Here is a 19050-nt window from a genome sequence, read left to right on the forward strand (position 1 = left end):
CACACCCCTATTGAATACAACTCACATTAAAATATAATATTAAACAACGTACATAGTAATGACAATTTCTATCTTACAAGGTTTAAAAGAAAAAAAATAGATTTATACTTATATACCTTACTATGCAATGATATTTTCAATCTTATAAGGTTTTTTCTTTTAAAAATAAAAGATTTTTAAATATACTTTAAATCACTTTTATTGTATTATTTATCTTCTTCGATTCTTAAAATCCCTCTCACCCTTTGTTATAGGACAAAATCCTAACCAATTAATACAAGTAAGTCAACTGAGAAAAATTGTTTTTGATAAATAAAACACGAAATCCACATTTCGAAAGCTTCATATTAGGCAAGACTCCATGTTTTTCATTCTTTTAATGATTCAACAACATCAACATCCCTGTTATAAAGTGACATATATGTCTTTTGGTAGAGAGTTTAGGAAAAGGATCATTTTCCTGGGAATCCAGAAGATTCCGTGATCGTGTCCTTTCATCGTACATTGTGCGATCATAATTTATTTAAAATTTAAAATTTAAAATTAAATATAAATAGCACCTAACAAAAATTGATTATGATGTACGATAAACAGACATGATCATGAAATCTTCTGGATCCCCAGAAAAAAATTTGGCGATGATCATTTTCCGAGAATTTAGGGTGGTAGGATCAGATTTGTGGGTTTTTTATTTGTGAATCTACAAAATTGGCATATCTTGATTAGACCAAAAGTTTTATGCTTTCTTCCCTTTTTTATTCATGAAGGATGATTCTTTTCCTTTTTAATCTCTCTCTCATTTCCTCCCTCTCCTACTTAAACGGTTATGATTAAGTCATGTCAATATCTTATATTCATTTTTTTATAAAGACAATACGACAAAAAACAATATGTGAGAGGATGGGGAGGAAGGGGATAAGAATAGGAAGGAACAGGATCCTACTCCTTTATCAGTGGGTTTTTTTTTTTTTTTTTTTTTTTGAACAAATGATATTTTCTACACTAAATAGGAAATGATTGGTTAAGCTTTACAATGAGCTAGCAATAATGTGGGTCAAATTTATCTTTGATGAGAATCGAACTTAAAACCTCCCACCAACAAGTGAAAAGGAATATTATTATACCATAATACTAAATGGCAGAATTTTATTTTTGCATATGAATTAAAATGCATAAACAAAAATCATGCATTGGCAAAATATTCAACCATTCTACAATATCGTTTCTTGGAAACGTCCTGGAATCTGAGCCAGCGCAGACGGTGGAGTAAAGTAAATGAAAGTGTATTGGAAGGTGCGGTTCTAACGACAACGACTACAACAAATTATATTTATGAAGGCGTATTGAAGGGGTAGTGGGCCAAGAAAGTTGACAAAAGAATATTTCCTAACTTCGAAGAAATGGTAAAGAGAAAACAAAAAGTTGAACGAACAAGCAACGACCTTTAGCTAATTCAATATATTTCAGTTAATTATTATGTACGGTGTTTTAGTTTTTGAGAGTTGATCATTTTTCTTTTTGCTAGACCAAAACTTGGGAGAAAGTATACCTTATAGAACCAAAAAAAAAAAAAAAAAAATATGGGTGCTGGGTCAAAGTATACATGAGAAAACATATACACGTATGGTTAAACTTTTGAAGATTACTATTTGGTTTCTTTTTGGTTTGGTGAAATATGCACAAAATTTATAGTAGAAGATAAAAAAAAATAAAAAAAAATTTATCTATATTTTTAAGGGAGAAACGTTATGGTTAAATTTTTGTTGTGAGTGAATTCGTAGGCCTAGTGTAAGTTAGAGAGTTTATTTTGAAGATGCTACTATAGGTTTGCTGGTATGCTAGAAGATGAGAAACTGTACCATTTTTTTTTTTTTTTTTTTTTTTGTCAAACAATTTGTTTGATTAGGTGTTATATTAGTCATCGATGAGAAACTATACTTAAATACATATTAATTTTTTCAGCACATGCTATGACAACATAAGGAAATTATATGCTTCTCTACTCACATGGGTTGTCATGCTCTATGCAGAGCGGAGCCACAAGGTGACTAGGGTAGTCCAGGGCCCGTCCTGGAATTTTAAACTTATGCAAGAATGAGAATGTGGTGTATTGTAAGATCAGATTTTAGACCTATCATGAGGTCCTGGGGTCAACAGATGCGGATGGAAAATTACCTTACGGCTTTTTAAACCCCCACCTAAAATAAAGTCTACCATGTATAAGTACTCTTCTGCCAACATTTTGATTTCTTTTAAACTAATTCCTTTTTTTTTTTTTTTCAGTTTATATAAAACAAGGTATATACATTCGAGAGGAAGATCAATAATATTAAAAAAAAAAATCTCATAATAATAGTTTAGTTTGAGCTAGTTATAACGTTATTATCACTGTTGATTAAGATGTGAACACAAGTTGTATTTACTATGAGTTCTCTCAATACTAATTTTTTCATACAAATTTTAAAGCTCCATCACTCTTGTTTGATTAACATTTTCCATGATATTACCAAATTTTTTTTCTAATTTCTTTCATTAGCTTAAAGGCCCCTCTTAGCATAGATTTCTGGCTTCGCCGCTGTCTATACACTCATGAATTAATCTCATTTATGTGCATCATATGTCCATTGATAAATTAAACATGTTTGCATGAATAACGAGTTAACTAGAAATAACAGAACTTGAAATTTCTTGTGAGCTAGGAGACCATAGTATAATTTTCATATATTTTCGTAGAATATATGAATATGTCTACATTTATCACACAAAGTGTTTTTTATTTTATTGTGAATGAATTGCTTAACTGTGGTTAGGGAGAGGCTGAAATGCCTTTATGAGTCTTTCCAACCCCTGGAAGAGGTGGATAACCGTGGCTTACCACCGATTTTCCCCATTTTTAAAAGAAAAGAATTCATAGGCTTAATGCAAGTTATTTTTATTTTTGGTTTTGTTGAATATGCACAAAACCAGAAGATGAGAAGATATTATATTTATATACATTAAAAAAAAATCAACAATTTTTTTTGGAGAATTGCTATGAAAACACAAGGAATTCTGGCCTACCACATGAGCTTCATCATTTTCAACACACTTAGGAATATGTCTCATTTACGTGTGTCAAATATTCATCATCAAAGAATTCATCTCATTTTAACGTGTATCACAAGTTCACGAAAAATGATAGAGTTGAAATTTCTCGAGGAAACTATAGTATAATTTCTTTATTTTTTTGTAGAATATGCATAAAAACTTCAGTGTTGATTAATAAACTTTTTATGTCATGTAAGTATAATTTTCTTTTCTTAAGAAAATAATTTTCCATGAGTTTTTAATTTAAATTGTACAAGGACTTTATTGTTCATGCAATCAAGTATCTTTCTAAAAGAATTGTATTAGCTCTAAAAGAAAGTCACCTTGTCTTCCTTTTGACCTTGTTATTTTAGAATAGTGATATCCACACATTTGTTGTTTCCTTCCACACACTCTTGTCAAATTTTAGTCATTGATTTTATTCAATTCATTTGATCCAATAGCTGAAAATTGAGAGAGTAAGAACTAAAAAGTAAAAATGGATCTATGGATAACATTACCTTTATTTTATTAGAGAGCAGTGCAACATGATTTTCTTTAGTGCAAATTTTGTTGCGAGTGAATTCATTAGCATAATGTAAGTTATTTAAGAGAATTTATTGTGAAGATGCTACTTTCTTATTTCTTTTCGGTGGTATACTAGATGATGAAAAATGTACATATAAATTTTTTGTGTGCATATGCTATGAAAACATAAGGAAATTATATGCTTCCCTACTTACATGAGCTCTATATGTTTAATGCACATATGAATTTATCTTATTTACATGCATCATAAATCCACTGAAGGACTAATTAATCTCGTTTGCGTGAATTATAGGTTAACGAAAAAATGATAGAGCTAAGAATTTTATGTGAGAAGACTATAGTATAATTCCCTTATGTTCCCATAGAATAAACGCAAAAAATTCAGTGTTGTTTACTAAAAATCAACTCTCTTTTTTTATTGAAAATATCAACTGTCTCTTAATTACAGAAAAGAACCTCATCATTTACCTATTTTTCACCCTTTTATTGATTTTTAGCTGTGAAATTTCTTTGTGCCCTACTCATTAGACCTACTGACACATCCCGACCGAGATCAGGGCGTGCTGGCCGCCACGCGGAGGTGACGTAACCATGTGCACGTGCGGAAGCTAATAAAATAGTAGTATAAAAAGTACGAATAATTAAAAACTAGCAACATAAGGTGATAAAACAAGTGCTAGCGTAAGTGAGACGCTAAGTTCAGAGCATTAGCCTACAGCAGTCCAAAAGAAAATGATGCGACAACAGTACACCCGAAGGTGACCCTACTCTGGTGAATGTCTGTCAGAAATGCCGGGAAAACCCTCTGGGAAACCACCGAACCTGCTAGACAACTAGAACCTGGAGGGGCGCAAAACAAAAGCGTGAGTGGGCAAAAACAAAGCTTTTCGAAAACCATTTAGTAAAATACATTCTAACCCCTCGCCGTAAAACTTGTATACTTCCCAGAAAATAAACATATATACGTATGTATAGATATGCCAAACATGCTCAAGAATATGCCATGTCGAAACCTCAGAATGAAATGCAAGTGCTCAGGTATAAATCATAACAATAACATATAATCTGGCAGCCGGAGTCACCTAACGTGACCTGTACGGCTGCATGTAGAGCTCAAATCTCAAACTCAATAACTGAACCTGCCCACGAGTCGGAACCACCTAAAGTGGTCTGTATGACAGGCCTGGGTGTAATACATATATACGCTCTAGTGCTACGATCACGTGAAGGCTGTGCGAATAATCGTGGGTCACCTACAAGTCGGAACCACCTAATGTGGTCTGTACGACAGGACTGTGCACCTAACTTGGATCCAAGCTGAGCGTGTGGTGCGGGAGGTGAACATCACGTGAAGGACTGTGCCCTACTCCGGGCGGGAGCACTAACACCGGGGGTGCAGGTTATGAGCTCTCTAAGTATCTCAAATCGTTACTGAATGTAAACATGAATAACACTTACCTGGCACTTACCTGTGCGTCCACAGCACCCAATATGCATATGTATATATAATCACTTTATAATGCAACTAACGACGCATAAACAATGATAATGTAATGCATGGCATATAACTAATAAACATTTAATCAATTTCTGGGAAAATCTAGTATATAGGTATATACAGAAAACCAAAAGCCCACTCACTGGTATGTGGAAGGGTCGTAGCCCCCCTGCCTCGAGTGACCACGCTCATCCTCGGGATACGTATTACCTATATGCGAAACAACTACAAAAACGTTAATTTTAAAGCACATAACCAACTTCTCGTAATAACTTCTCATACATTGCTCAAATTGGACAAATGAATATACCAACGTGCTCTACACAACCTCAGGATCACACCCAAATTTTTAGAAAAAAATTTCACCGCCGCACGCGCCCCCACGCGCTGGCCACGCGCAGGCACGTGCTTGGCACGAGGATGGCGTCAACTGACGCCGTAGGGAATATTCCATTAGTTCTAACGGATTCCGTCAACGGCGTCAGGAATATTCCGTCAGACTTGACGGAATATTCTGTCTCCTTCCCTGGCGAACCTCCGGTACCGTCGCCGGCGCTGGAAAATCACGAAAACTGTAAACTTCGATATCTCTTCCAATTCTCAACCAAATTTCATAATTTTTGCACCAAAATGAAGCCTAGGACTAGGGGAACACAACCATACAACGTTTAGGGGGCGTTTGTTACGCCGTACTATCTCGGACTGGATTAACTTCAAGGACTAAGTTGGACTGGCTTAGACTAGACTAAACTGGACTAACTTAGTGAAGCGCTTGGTGCAGTATTGGACTAAGAAGCTGGATAATAACAAATTCTAATATTATATTATTTAATATATAAATTATTAATATTTTATTATGATCTTATCTTTTTCTTCATCTTTTCCTACCATTTCCGTCCCACTCTTTTCCTCTTCTCTCATCGTCCCACCCTCTCCCTCTTTTTTTCCTCTTAGACCTCTCAATTCATGTCTCTTTCTCATTCCTGGTCAAACTCCTTATTGATTCCAGTCTCTATTTCTCTGTCCTCCCTCCCTCTCTAGCTATGCGTTGTTCGAATGGAACCTCACGGCTCCAATTTTCCCGACAAGTTGCAGGTTTCCCGATGTGTTTTCCGGCCAACCCTCGTTAAATTGGATGATGTTAGCACCGCCAAAAAATTCATCACCATCCCTAGACCGAGATCTTAGCTTTGAATGCTCGAATCTGTCATGGATTTGAAGAAGCCTAAACAGGCCGAGACTTCCAAGCCATTTTCTGGCCACATTCGACCACATTTTGGCCTCGATTCAGGTAAAATCGTAATCTTGTCACTCCTAGCTTCAATTTGGTATATTTTATATGAAAGTTGGTTGTGAAATGGATCTTAAAGAGAGTCGGAAAGTTAATGATTGATCTAGGTGACCGGAGATGACGAGGAGTCTGTCGGGAGTGGTCGTTGAGCATGACGAGGACGAGAAAGAGAGGATAGTCTTAGCTAGTCCCATGGTTATTGGGGGGTCTCGCTAAGACCTCTTAATGAAGGGTTTTGTCCATGCTAGTCCCCTTTAGTCTCATTAATGTTAGTCCCAGCATGGAACAAACACAGTATTGGACTAATAGCTAGTCCAGTCCAGTCCAGTCCAACTTAGTGAGGGCAAACAAACGCCCCCCCTTAAGGGTTAAAAACTATGGAATCTCACCTGTCACCACACTCCAATTCCGGCCAACTTCGAACACAGTGCTCCCGTCGTCCAATTCGTTCAAACGAACTACTCCGAGTCTCCTTGGGACTCCACCAAGCTACCTACAAGCTTCATTTTCCTTAAAACGTGAGAAATCACGTTTGCATGAATAGTACCCCAAAACGAACTTCGTGAAATCGACGTGAAAACGGTGGTTTTCTTACCTGAAAATGGTACAGCTGCACTCCTCCTAGTCTCACGAGCTTGAATGTGACCTTGGTTGCCTCGATCTGTGGGTGTTTGATGGGTTTTGGGTGGTGTCCGTACGTATATGGTGAAAGGGAAGGGAAACGGGGCTCGGGACAAATCCCAGGGAAAGGGACAGAGGGTTAGGGAGAGTGACAGTGTGAGTGTGTGGCCCAACACATGCCAACACCACACAAAACAACCAATAACGTAAAGGGAACGAACTAGGGGTAAAAGTGTCTTTTCACACGTACGTTTTTGATATTTTCGGGACGGGCTGTCACACCTACTCTTAACTTTTGGAGTAAAACTCAAATTTTAGGTTCTAAACCTCCCCCAACTTGCTCCAACCCTTGGGGCAAATATGAGTTTTAACCCAAACCCATTTCTAGAGCAAATTTAGGCCAGAATTCCCCTTGGGTTAGTGGATTCCATATATTTGTTTTTTTAGTTTTATACTTATATATTCATTGAATCCAAAGACTAAAATCTAATATGATCAAATCCAACAGTAAAAATAAATAAATAAATAAAGAAGAAGAATATCTAACAGTCCAAATTTAAATCCAACGGTTAAAATATTTTAAAAAAAAATTCTTTTATTTGTTTCATATTCTTTTGTTCCATGAGTTTCATGGTGTCAGTTTAGTGATTTTCAATATTTATTGGAATCTAAATATTTTAGGTTAAAATGTTTATAAAATTAAATTAGGATAGTCTACATAATTTTTTTTTTTAAAATCAGTTACTTTAAGAAAAAAAAAATTCAAAATTCATTTTTTACTAATCTCAGGCTAAAATTTAATCTATAAGAGTGGGAACAGAAAAATTGTTTCTGGGTTAAAACCTAAATATTCTGGGGTAAAAATTTTAGGTTTTAACCTAAGGGTTAGAAATAATCTTACAAAGCCAATTCGGTTTTTTAAGTATTCGCAGACTCTAATTGATTTTTATGTGTGTTATTTCCGTTGTGCTATCATGCTATTTGTGTATTTTGCTCTAAAGTATAATTGATAACATTAAGTCCTACGTTGTTGGTGATCATGCGAGATGGGATTAACAAAAATAGATTTTCTTCTCCAAATTGTCTGGGTTTTAGCATAAGTACTTACTAGTTACTATTGAAGCACATTGACTTGAGCAATAACTGATTGACTGCGGAAGGAGACTTGGAAATTAACCAGGAAACTTGCAGGTAGAGGCGGACCAGATTTGTATTTTTCTCAGAAAACATTGTTTCTTATCCAATTAATTTGTGAAAAATGTTGAGAAGACCAAATTTTCTAAATAAATTTTACAAACCAAAGGTAAGTTTCGAAAGGCGACAAAGCATAAAGACAAATAGGGGTGGGTTCGGTTTTTGCCCAAAACCGAAACCAAACCGAAACTTCGGTTCGATTCTTTTTTTATTTTTTTCTGTTCGGTTTTTTTTTTCAGTTTGGTTTTGGTTTTTTTTATTTTATAAAAGTTGATTTTTTTTTTCTTTTTTTAACATGGACTTTAGAAAATAGGCTTGCATATACCTCAATAGCATAACTAACCTAAAACTGAAAAATTTAGCCAACGGTTATCTATACCTGTAAAATACTCGAAATCTAATCCCCGAAACCGAACCGTTCGGATCGGTTACCTACGGATAAAGGGTTTGACGGGTCAAATTGCCATCACTAGGTGAATGCAAGGGTAGTGAAGAGGTGGCTCATCTGTTACGGATGCAGGGCAAGTACATTAAAAGTTGGTGGCGTCGGAATAGCAACACATCGATTTCTTCGAAGAAGGGTCTCCTTCTCTTCTCCAATACCCTTACAGTGGATGTACCTAACCACCAACTGGAGCTGAGGAGTCTAATCAATGAGTGAGAAGAATAACTACCAGGATATTTTAGCTTCTTTGGGATAGGCGACAGAGTTGATGTTGGTTTAAAGGAACGAGACATTCTATGAGCGTTACGAGCATCAACCCACTCCGACTATTTTTAGGGAATCTAGAACGGTGAAAGGCGTCTATATCTTTCCCACAGTTGTTGAAGTGCTTGGCGGAAAACAACCACTTCTAATTGCGAGAAACGGCTGGAATTTGCATTGCCCAGCGAATCAAGCCTAGACGGCATATGCTAATATCAGACAAACCATCTTTGAAATCTGGGTCAGTTGGAGGACGAGATCGGATTCGGAATTCGCTAATATCTCTCTCACAAACTCTGTTAACAACTAGTATATCTTTGAATCATTCCTTGTCGTGGAAGGGAATGTCCTGAATGAATGTCTCCCAAGCTAGGCTAGCTCCAACCGCAAAATAATAGTGGTTATCCAAATGCGGTCTGATGCAGTACAACAACCTAAACTCGAGGACATCCAACTCAGTCCCGAACCACTTATTCAGCAACTCAAAGCAAGTAAGAAGCCTGAAGGTGGCAGGAAAAAGGTTGCAAATTGCTATATCATAGCACAACAAAATGCTTTTCATGAAAGTAGAAAGCAGAAAACAAAGGCCCAAGTCCAAGAACCAGGGGTAGAGTATAGTGCAAGGGCGACATGGTCAGACGATGGCAACAAGTCGGCGTAGATATCGTGGTCAATTCCTATTAGACGTTGCAGTCTTACAAGATGTCACAGTGCTCTTCAACAAATGACTCACCCTCTTCTCGATTACAAACTCTCTTCAAAGAAAGATTATAAGGGGAAACCTTGACCAATTTGGACTTCTTGCTTAAAGACGCCATGAGAAAAGATTCAAAAGGGAGAGGATTTTGAAATAGGTACATATAAAAAGTTGGAGCCTTTTTGGACAATGAAAGTTAATGGTAGTGGAGAGAAGCAAAATCCGAGGATATATAGGCATCATTTGGGGGAGTCATCTAACCGTTGAATTTAGACCAACTTGTATTAGGATCTAACGTTTGACGGCTAGGAAAAACAAGGGATATCAGAGAAGATTTCTCGTTTCTCGTGTGCAAGAGTCAGACGTAACATTTCATCATTGCGAACTTTATGGCACCTACACGAAGATACATGTTTGAATCTGAAACGCTGCCACATTATTGTTAAAAGGTCACCCTGCATTCATGAAGATTAAACGGTATGTATTCCAGCTTTTTCCTAAAGGCATTGCCTTTGATAACAATCCATCCTCAAGGGCAACATGTTGCCTCTTAGACAAATAGTTAGGGAAAATTATGGGACCATGATTTTTCAGGGCTAGAGCAAGGCTGATCCGAATATTGTTACTTCAAAAGTCCAGTCATAGACTCGCCAGCCCTGGGCGGAGCTGTATTAGAGGGAGTAGGGTGCCACCATCATTCAACTCCGGGGCACTAGATAGAGTCCTAGCGACTCCACTAAATGATCGTGCTTGTTCTGCAAGACACGTGATCTGATCCGGGTAAGGACACAATCAGATTTTATTAGTCTTGAAGTCCCTACAATCTAAGGATAAGCATGCGCCACAAGTAATCATAACTCATAAGAGGATGCAATATCTACTTACTAGTTATCCTTTAGGATTCTCCTGGCTTTGAACGAGGATTTTGTCCTAAAAAGATCACTCTCCCAAGGTATAAATACACCCATCTAGGGTTCATTTACATTAACGCAATCTATACACCTGAATTCTCTTGTCCACTGCTTGAGTCTAAAGATCATTCACTAACTTGACCGTCAAAGAACCTTTGGTCGGCACACCCTCATCCCGACGTAAGGTTTGCTTACAGTTGTTTTACTGTTTTGCAGGTTGCTCAGGTTTACTCGGATTTGTGCTCAACCATCGCTCCCGGAGATCCCCCGATTTGGTTCCAACATAGCACAAGAAAATTATTAAGTCATTGTCTTCACGGCATAAAAAAAGAACCTAAATATGGATTTAACCCCTCCAAAATAACAATCCATTGAGAAGGCCAGTTTCTGGCGACGCAAGCAAATGGCTTATTAATAACATAAAATCATCACTTTACAATAGAGCCAACAGTTGCACACCTAAACGATCCATTGGTCATAACCAACAGTTGCACACCTAAACGAAATCATCACTTTACAATAGAGCCGAAGAGCCTATTCAAGGCTTGACTAAGGCACCTTGTACTAACAAGAGTTCACCACACTCTTAGGGGAGTTTGTGTGAGAATCGTGCATCCTAACACTGCACTTACAGTTGGGCATCACAAATTATATTTTGACAATTCAACTTTGCAATATCAATGATAACAACAATAACAACATATAAATGGCATATCGGCTAGAATACAGTAAACTGCAACTTAGAATACCTCAGAACTGAGTCCTGTGGAGCCAATTTAGGTTGATATTCTCTTTGGTCACAATAATCTTCACGTTGTTGAGACACGACAAGAAAGATTCCCACAAATATTTCGTCTCTTCATCACAAACCACTTCCTCTAACTGCTCAAGATCCATGACTGATGGAGGCAGCTCTTGCAACCTTGAACATTGTCTCATGTTGATCTTTCTTAAACTACTCATTTCACCAATGTCTTCAGGCAACACCTTGATGCTGAAGCAATCAGATATGTCAAGAAAGTTTACCTTTCCCAGGTTCTTCATTGAGGGTGGAAGCTTTGACAATTCTGTACAGGATCTTAGCCTCAACATTTCTAAATTTTCCAAATTTCCAATCCTTTCGGGCAAGGCAGATAGTTTATGACAGCTAGTGACACTGAGCTTCTTTAGTTTAATAAGATCACAAACCTCGACGGGCAATTCAATTAAATCAGTGCAATAGTCGATGTTCATCTCCTCTAGATTCAGGAATGCTGATGAGATTGAGATGGAACAGTTGTTGAAAGCTTGACCGATGTTACACATGAACAAGGATATCTTCTTCAGACCCGCCAACTGTATGGGATTGTTGGTTATAGAAGGAATTGAGATGCGTTCTAATCTGATTCTCTTAAGATTTGGTAACGAACTCAAAAGTTGAAAGTTACTCAATTTAGCAGGTAAGAAGCCATAATTTGTGACTATCACAGCCTTCAATTCATCCATGTTCACCACAGATTCGGGTAAGGCATAATTCTTTGTCTGGAAATTCAATACTAAAACCTTAGCTTCTGGCATTTGCATGTCGTGCCACTTTGTTGAAAACCCTTCATCTGCAAAGCAACAACTGTGAGTGTCTGGAGGAGAAACTAAAATGAAAGTACTATTAAGACTTCATGTGCATGTGTGCGTGCGTGAGCAAGAATAACTATTTATTTGTGCATGTCTACATAATTGCTAAAGAGAAAAGGAGCGATGGAACAACCAGTTGTTATGGATAATAAGCGGGCCTTCATTGGCTGATGCTTTTTTTCTCTCCACCATTTTGGAAGATTGTCTCCACATATGTCAATAATCAATTTTTTTCTATGTTCTATCGGTCCTTTTTTGGTGTTGTAGATAGCCAGCTCCCTAAGAACATCATGCTGGGTAACAAAGTGCTCACTGTAGTACCCGTCCCCCACCATACTGTCCTTCCTGGTGATGATCAAAACTAAGTTTCTTAGAAGAGATTTCTTCAACCAACATATTGCAATAACAAGTTATCAGCATCAACCAGTCGTGAGTATAAAGGGGAAAATAGAGCGAAAATATCATACAAGAAAATACAAAGCATGCACACCTTGTAACAACAAGATTAGCTAGACTACGTTTGGTTAGCTCGTAGAGGTTTGCAATGCACTCTATATCTGTATCTACATCATATAACTCTGCCCAGATATCAATGAGGGCAGCAGCAGGGATTCTTTGGTCTTCTGGAAATGAACCCAAGTCTAAGAAACATTCCTTGATGATTTCTTTATCCACGGCATCCAGGCTTCGTTCAAGGCAGAGCAGCAATTCAGTCTCTGAATCAAGAATAGAAAAACCTTTAGACCATTCAAGTTCTCTTTTTTGCCATATCTCTATAGGCTCCCCGCAAAGCGATCTCCCCACCACTGTAATAGCAAGCGGAAATCCCTTGCAACGTTCAACTATCTGCAGGATAATTTTCCAAAACAAAGTCAACTACCTTTTAAGTTGCAGAGCCAAAATTCAAGTTACGATGATGTGAAAATGGCTAAATAACTATATACTGTATTCTAATTTTAGTTTTAGTCCACAAGTATGCTTAGATGCATGACTGCTCACAAGTTTATATGGTAAATGGACGTGTTCGTTCACTTGATTGTGGATGCTTTGTGTAAAGTGAACATGATTTCTTACAATTTTCCAAAACCAAGTCAACTAATTTTTTACTATACATGCTCTGCATTGCAACTAAAAAGTACCTTTTCTGGAAGATCTTTTGGAATATGAGAGCTCTTATCTCCAAGGGATGCTGAATGATGAAAAAGTTTCATCGCATTGTCACGATCCAATGATTGCAAATAATAAGGGGAACCATATCCCCGAAATTCAGACCTAGATGTCACCAAAAACTTGTAATTTTCCGTTTTGAATTGATCAAACTTCTGCACAAGGGATTCTGATCCAGACCAAACATCATCCAGGACAATCAGTATAGGATTCTGCCCTTCTTTCTTAAGAAAATGTTGCAGCCACGTCACTGTACTAACTTCGTTTTGGAAAGTAGGTACCTGGAAACCCTTTCGTTGATATAGATCTTGAACAATATTTTCCAATTTAGGCTTTTTTGAAACCGTGACAAAGAAGATATTATCCTTGAATGTATCTATCCAAAGAAAACATAATAAATCTGTCATTGAGGCGTCATTTAAATCTGACATAATTGTAATATATGATACCTTTGACATCACAAAAAAATATACAATTCCGAGAACAAACTTAAAATATATGATACCTTTGACATCCCTGTCTTGACAAAACTTTGTAGCCAAAGTGGTTTTCCCACATCCTCCGAGAGCAGTCAGCACAACCATTGATACATTTTCGTCCCTTAGAAGCTTCCTCTTCAATTCCTTTAGAGGAAAATCCAAGCCAACCACAAGCGGCGGAAGTTCAGGTGCTGCACACCAAGCTTCACTGTCGGGTTGTTTTGGTATCCCCAGATTCGATTCAATTTTGCTGACCGCCTTCTCTATATTCTTAACCAAAACCGGGCTGTCCTTCATATCCCTTATTCCCTGAACGTTTAGCATTTCCAAAAGTCGTTGAAGAGATTTATCCCATCCACTCAGCTTCTTGGTGTATTTGTAGCTTTTGTATGCGCTCCACCGTCGAATCTTTACGCACTTTTGAACGAGCTCTATGCCTTTGTCCAAATGTACTCTTAAGTTTTCCAGTTCCACCACCGGAAGATCCAATTTCTTGAATTTTTCTATATCTTTTTCTATATATTTCAACAATGGTTCCAAAGAGTCTAACCTGGAATTGATGTCTTTGAGGAGGGGCTTAATCTTTACATTCTTGGCGATCAGCTCCATGAGGACCTCATGCAGCGCATTGAATACTGATCCGGAAAGGTCGTCTGCTCCATCCATTCCTTGATTCTTAACGACAAAAACCAACACCAAAATTAGAAATTGACACTCTTAAATATGGAACTCAAAATAAAGAGATTCAGAAAAGAAGCAATACAAAGTTGGATTTTCTCTTACGTTGTTGGTGATCAAGCAAGGTAGGATAAACAAATATACAGTTTGGGTTGGTTTTAATATAGAAACACTTACTCTTGAAGCTCGAAAGAAGTTTCGGAGTTGGAGCGCGTTCACTTTTAACAGTAGCTGATTGCTGTGGTGGGACACTTGGAAATTAACCTGGAAGAAAACGGGGAAAAGGGCGAAATAGGTGGAAAGAAGGTTGAAGGAAAGGGCCAGAAAGGGGGTGAGGTGGAAGGAAGGTGGAGGAAGGTGGAGGAAGGTGGAAGGAACGACAAAAAGGGGGAAAAGATGAAAGGAAATAGGGGAGAAAAGCGGAAGGAGGGTGGAAGGATGGGGAAACGGAAAAGGGAAGCATTAAATGAAAAGAGAGCATTTATGCTAACGGCTCTTATTCATTATTATTAAATGGATTTGAATTTTGAAATTTGTGTAATGAATAAGTATAAATTTAAAAATTTAAATTTATTTAATAATAATAAATTAGATGGTAAACATATATCATAGTAAATGGCGATGAACAAAAATGCATTCAAATCAAAAAACTTCAAACGGAAGTTTGAACCAATGAGCACTAAATGATTAATACTTTACCATTTCTCATTTTTTAGCTAAAATGATTGTTGAGATTTGCACAACTCTTCATTTTAATTTTAGATATTTGAAATCAATAAAAGTAATCCCTAAGTTTGTTTATCATCAATCATTTTGATAATTCTTTGAAAAATCTCTATTAAATAAATATAAAATAGCAAAAACACCCTCAATTTTGTCAAATCATTTTTGCCAGTTGCTTATTAAATTGAGGATATTTTTATCATTTGGTCCTTAATTTTTCAAGGAATGATCAAAATGATTGATGATAAGCAAACTCAGGGATCACTTTTATTGATTTCAAATATCAAAAATCAAAGTGATGAGTTATGCAAATTTCAAAGACCATTTTAACTGAAAATCCTTCTTTTATGTTGCACTTAACTGCACTTATGATCGAGATCTCCTAACTACATTTTGACAATTTTAATTTTGCAATATTGCCGATATCAACAATAATAGCATATCGATTGCGTGTTTCACTTAACTTAAAATATATTCAACCGCAACTTAGAATATTTCAATATCTATCACCTATAATAGTCTGCGACAAAAGAAACTTAAAGGTATAATGCATAATTTACATACTAGGTTCAGTAAAAACACATTTTTTTTTTATATTAAAAGAAAATATAATATATATTAATTATAGGAATTGATATTAGCATTTCAAAAATATCATTTTGCACTCCACAAAAGTGCAATACAAAAAAATATAATACACATTATTTATTTTGTGTAAAACATACAGAGGAAAATAAAAACGAATAATTTCTTAAGACTCAAGAGAGTTTGATATAAACAACACCACAAATGGATGTGATGAAAATTATAAATTGTACAAAATCAAACAAGAAGATGAAGATTAAAGAAACAATGTAACACAAATCAGAAAGACGTTGCTTCAACATTTATCGAGGAAAGACATGTCTCACAGCTGAAGGCTTTTCGAGCCAATTCCACCTTATTTTCTCTTCTTTTTTTTTTTTTTCCTTGTTTCTAACAAACGATATTATTAACACTAATGAGATAATGATAAATTTAACTTCATAATAGGTTAACAATAATGTCATTTAAATTCGTCTTTGACTAAAAAAGGTTTCCACAAATGTTTCTTCTCTTCATCACAAATCACTTCCTCCAACTGCTCGTCAAGATCCACACAGATAGAGGCAACTTTTCCAATCTTGAGCATCGTCCCATGTTGATTTTTCTTAACCGCTCATATTACCAATGCCTTTGGGCAACTCCTTGATGGCGAAACAATTATATATGTCAAGATTGCACAACTTAGTGAGCTTCTCAATCGAGACCGGAAGCCTTACCAAGTTTGTACTGGACCTTAGTACTGCAAGAAAACATGGCATTTGTGACACCTTTTGTGCGACACGTAAAGCGACCCTCGCAATAAATATTAAATGAGAAAAAAATTTTAGATCCAGTTATCTTATCTTTACACCCAACTAACAAGTTTTATTTACCAAACTTCTAAGTTTACCCTTAAGACCATCTCCAACCGAAGGGTCCAGAGGGCCAGAGGGCCGAAAATAGTCTGAAAACCGTCTCCAACCGAGGGTTAGGCCAGAGGGCTGTGAAATCTCAGAGGGCCCCACGGAATCAGAGAGGGCTAGAGGGCTGGAGGGTTGGCTGCAAGTAGCCAGCCCGGGGTTGGCCAGAAATACTGGGAATCTTGTCGGTTATAACCGACAAGAATTTTTAAAAATAATTTTGAATCCAACAGCTAGCTGACATCAGCTAGCCGTTGCTAGCTAGCGCCAGTTACTGTTGGATTCAAATTTTTTTTTTTTTTTTTAAATTCTATTTTTTTCCCATAAATATCTAAACCATTCCTCACAAAATTTTCACCATTCCTACCATTTCAATTCTCATATTTTTGTTCCTCTTTCAAAAATCTATACTTCAGTTTTTTTAATAATTTTGAAATAGCCTCTTCTGCAATGAAAGGTAGGATTTGGACCCGAAAAGAAGATGAAGCTCTTTGCAAGGCTTATAGATGGGTGTCGGAAGATAGTGTGAGGGGGAATTGTTAAACAAATGACGGTGTTTGGACTCGTGTGTCCAAAAAATACTTAGAGTTCTATGAAGGCACTACTCCAGTGAATATTCGAAACCACGAGAGTTGTTCTTCAAGATGGAAGAAACATCTTCAGCCAAGTTTGAACAAATGGCATCAAACATTGTTAGTAGCCGCAAGTAGACATGAAAGTGGCGCTAATTACTATGACGAAGTAAGTGTTTTCACAATTTATTTTAAATATTTAATTATATTACATTTAATTTCATAAATTAATTTCCTTTAATTTTTTTCTAGGTACGCCAAGCGGAGGAATTGTATATGGACAGCAGCTCGAAGCCCTTTCAGTTTCACAGTTGTTGGGAAATTTGTAAAGGGTAGGTGTTATTTGAAGATCCACAAAGAGAGCTCCTACGCCGGTGTTCGAAACTGCATCCTCAGCTGTAGATATGGATGAAGATGGATCTCCAACCATTCAACAAAAAAAGGTAGAAAATCCGTCTTCGAGTGAAGGTTCCATACCTAGGTCTATGGGACGAAACAAGGCACGAAGGTTGAAGGAAAAGGGTAAGGCAAATGATAATTACGCCGCTCAACATGAAGTGGCGGCCTCATTGCGATTATTGGCGGAGCAAAATGCCCTTGAGGCCGAAGAAATGAAGTGTAGGCATGAAGAACGGGCAAAATAAATACAAGAAGAGATGGATGATAAGAATACGGAAAGGAACACTTCGAATTACACTCCAATGAGTAAGACCTATTTTGATAGAAAAAAAAAAAAGAAATTATGAGCCAACGACAGTTGTTTACCTCTGACTATACTCCTACGATGGCGGATGATGAAGATGATGTTGATTATGGATATTAAATTTAAGTTAATGTTGTTTTCAAATTTAATTTGTAGTTTTTAAATTCAATTTGTCGTTTTTAAATTTTAGTTGTAATTTTTAAATTTAAGTTGTTGTTTTTAAATTTAAGTTGTTGTAGTTTTTAAATTTAAATAATAAATTATGTTTGGCCCTTTGGCCCTCGGTTGGAGACGGTTTTTTGTGGTAGGGCTAAAACGAGCCCTCTGGCCCACGGTTGGAGACAGAGGCAACTATGACCATGTACTGTTCATTAAAATATTAATATCTTGGAGAATCTTGGAGGGCCAGAGGGCTAAAACGAGCCATCTGGCCAGCCATCGGTTGGAGATGGCCTAAATAAATAAAAAATAGAAAAGAAAAGAAAATAAACATTGATGTTTTTATCTCTACACTCCATAACTTCAAAACTGGCACACCAATGCACTCCTCCATTATTTCCAACAAAACCCACCCAAATAACAGCAAAATATTCTCTCTAGTTCATCAACGAATCAACTTGCTAGAAACTCTTATTAGCCCTCATTTATAATTTCAATGTAGGTTTTCGGCTGATATGTTTGCTTGTTTGAACCATTATCTGGAGTTGGCTACTTGCATAAATTATTAAAACTAACAAGTGAGCTTGCTAGAAACCCTTGTTGCTATCTCTTTTAATAATAGACACTGACATGAAAACTTTTTTCTCATATTGCAGGAATTTGTTTCATGTCCAACGAATTAGTAAAAAGTTTTCTCCGTTGAAATTATAAATGAGGGCATCTAAGGGTTTCATGCAACAATGGTTTCTAGCAAACTTACTTGTTGATGAACTCAGGAGAATATTTTGTTGTCATTTGTCATTTGGGTGTGTTTCGCGGGAAATAAGGGAGGAGTGCAGATGTGTGCCATTATTTTATTAGTTATTGAGTGTAGAGATAAAAACACCAATGTTTATTTTATTTTATTTTCTTATTTATTTAAGGGCAAACTTAAAAGTTTA

The 19050-nt window shown here is 36.6% G+C and overlaps 1 protein-coding gene across 2 annotated transcripts; it reads right to left on the reverse strand.

Moving 5' to 3' along the window:
• Nucleotides 1–10878: 10878 nt before the first annotated feature.
• Nucleotides 10879–14953, reverse strand: LOC137747304 (putative disease resistance protein At5g66900). Of its 2 annotated transcripts, none has more exons than XM_088685661.1 (7): nt 14646–14953; nt 13817–14465; nt 13284–13687; nt 12635–12990; nt 12278–12489; nt 11016–12125; nt 10879–10940 (listed from the first exon to the last, which is right to left on the reverse strand). In XM_088685661.1, the coding sequence occupies exons 2-6, from the start codon at nt 14454–14456 to the stop codon at nt 11284–11286; spliced, it is 2454 nt and encodes an 817-aa protein (XP_088541787.1). In that variant the 5' UTR covers nt 14457–14465; nt 14646–14953; the 3' UTR covers nt 10879–10940; nt 11016–11283. The 2 variants fall into 2 exon arrangements, with proteins under 2 accessions (XP_088541787.1, XP_088541790.1); XM_088685664.1 differs by having other exon boundaries at nt 14574–14657.
• Between the last annotated feature and the right edge of the window lie 4097 nt (nt 14954–19050).

The sequence above is a fragment of the Pyrus communis genome, chromosome 2 (assembly GCF_041283825.1).
Source record: "Pyrus communis isolate YQ-2024b chromosome 2, ASM4128382v1, whole genome shotgun sequence".
In the NCBI taxonomy this organism is placed as follows: Eukaryota; Viridiplantae; Streptophyta; class Magnoliopsida; order Rosales; family Rosaceae; genus Pyrus; species Pyrus communis.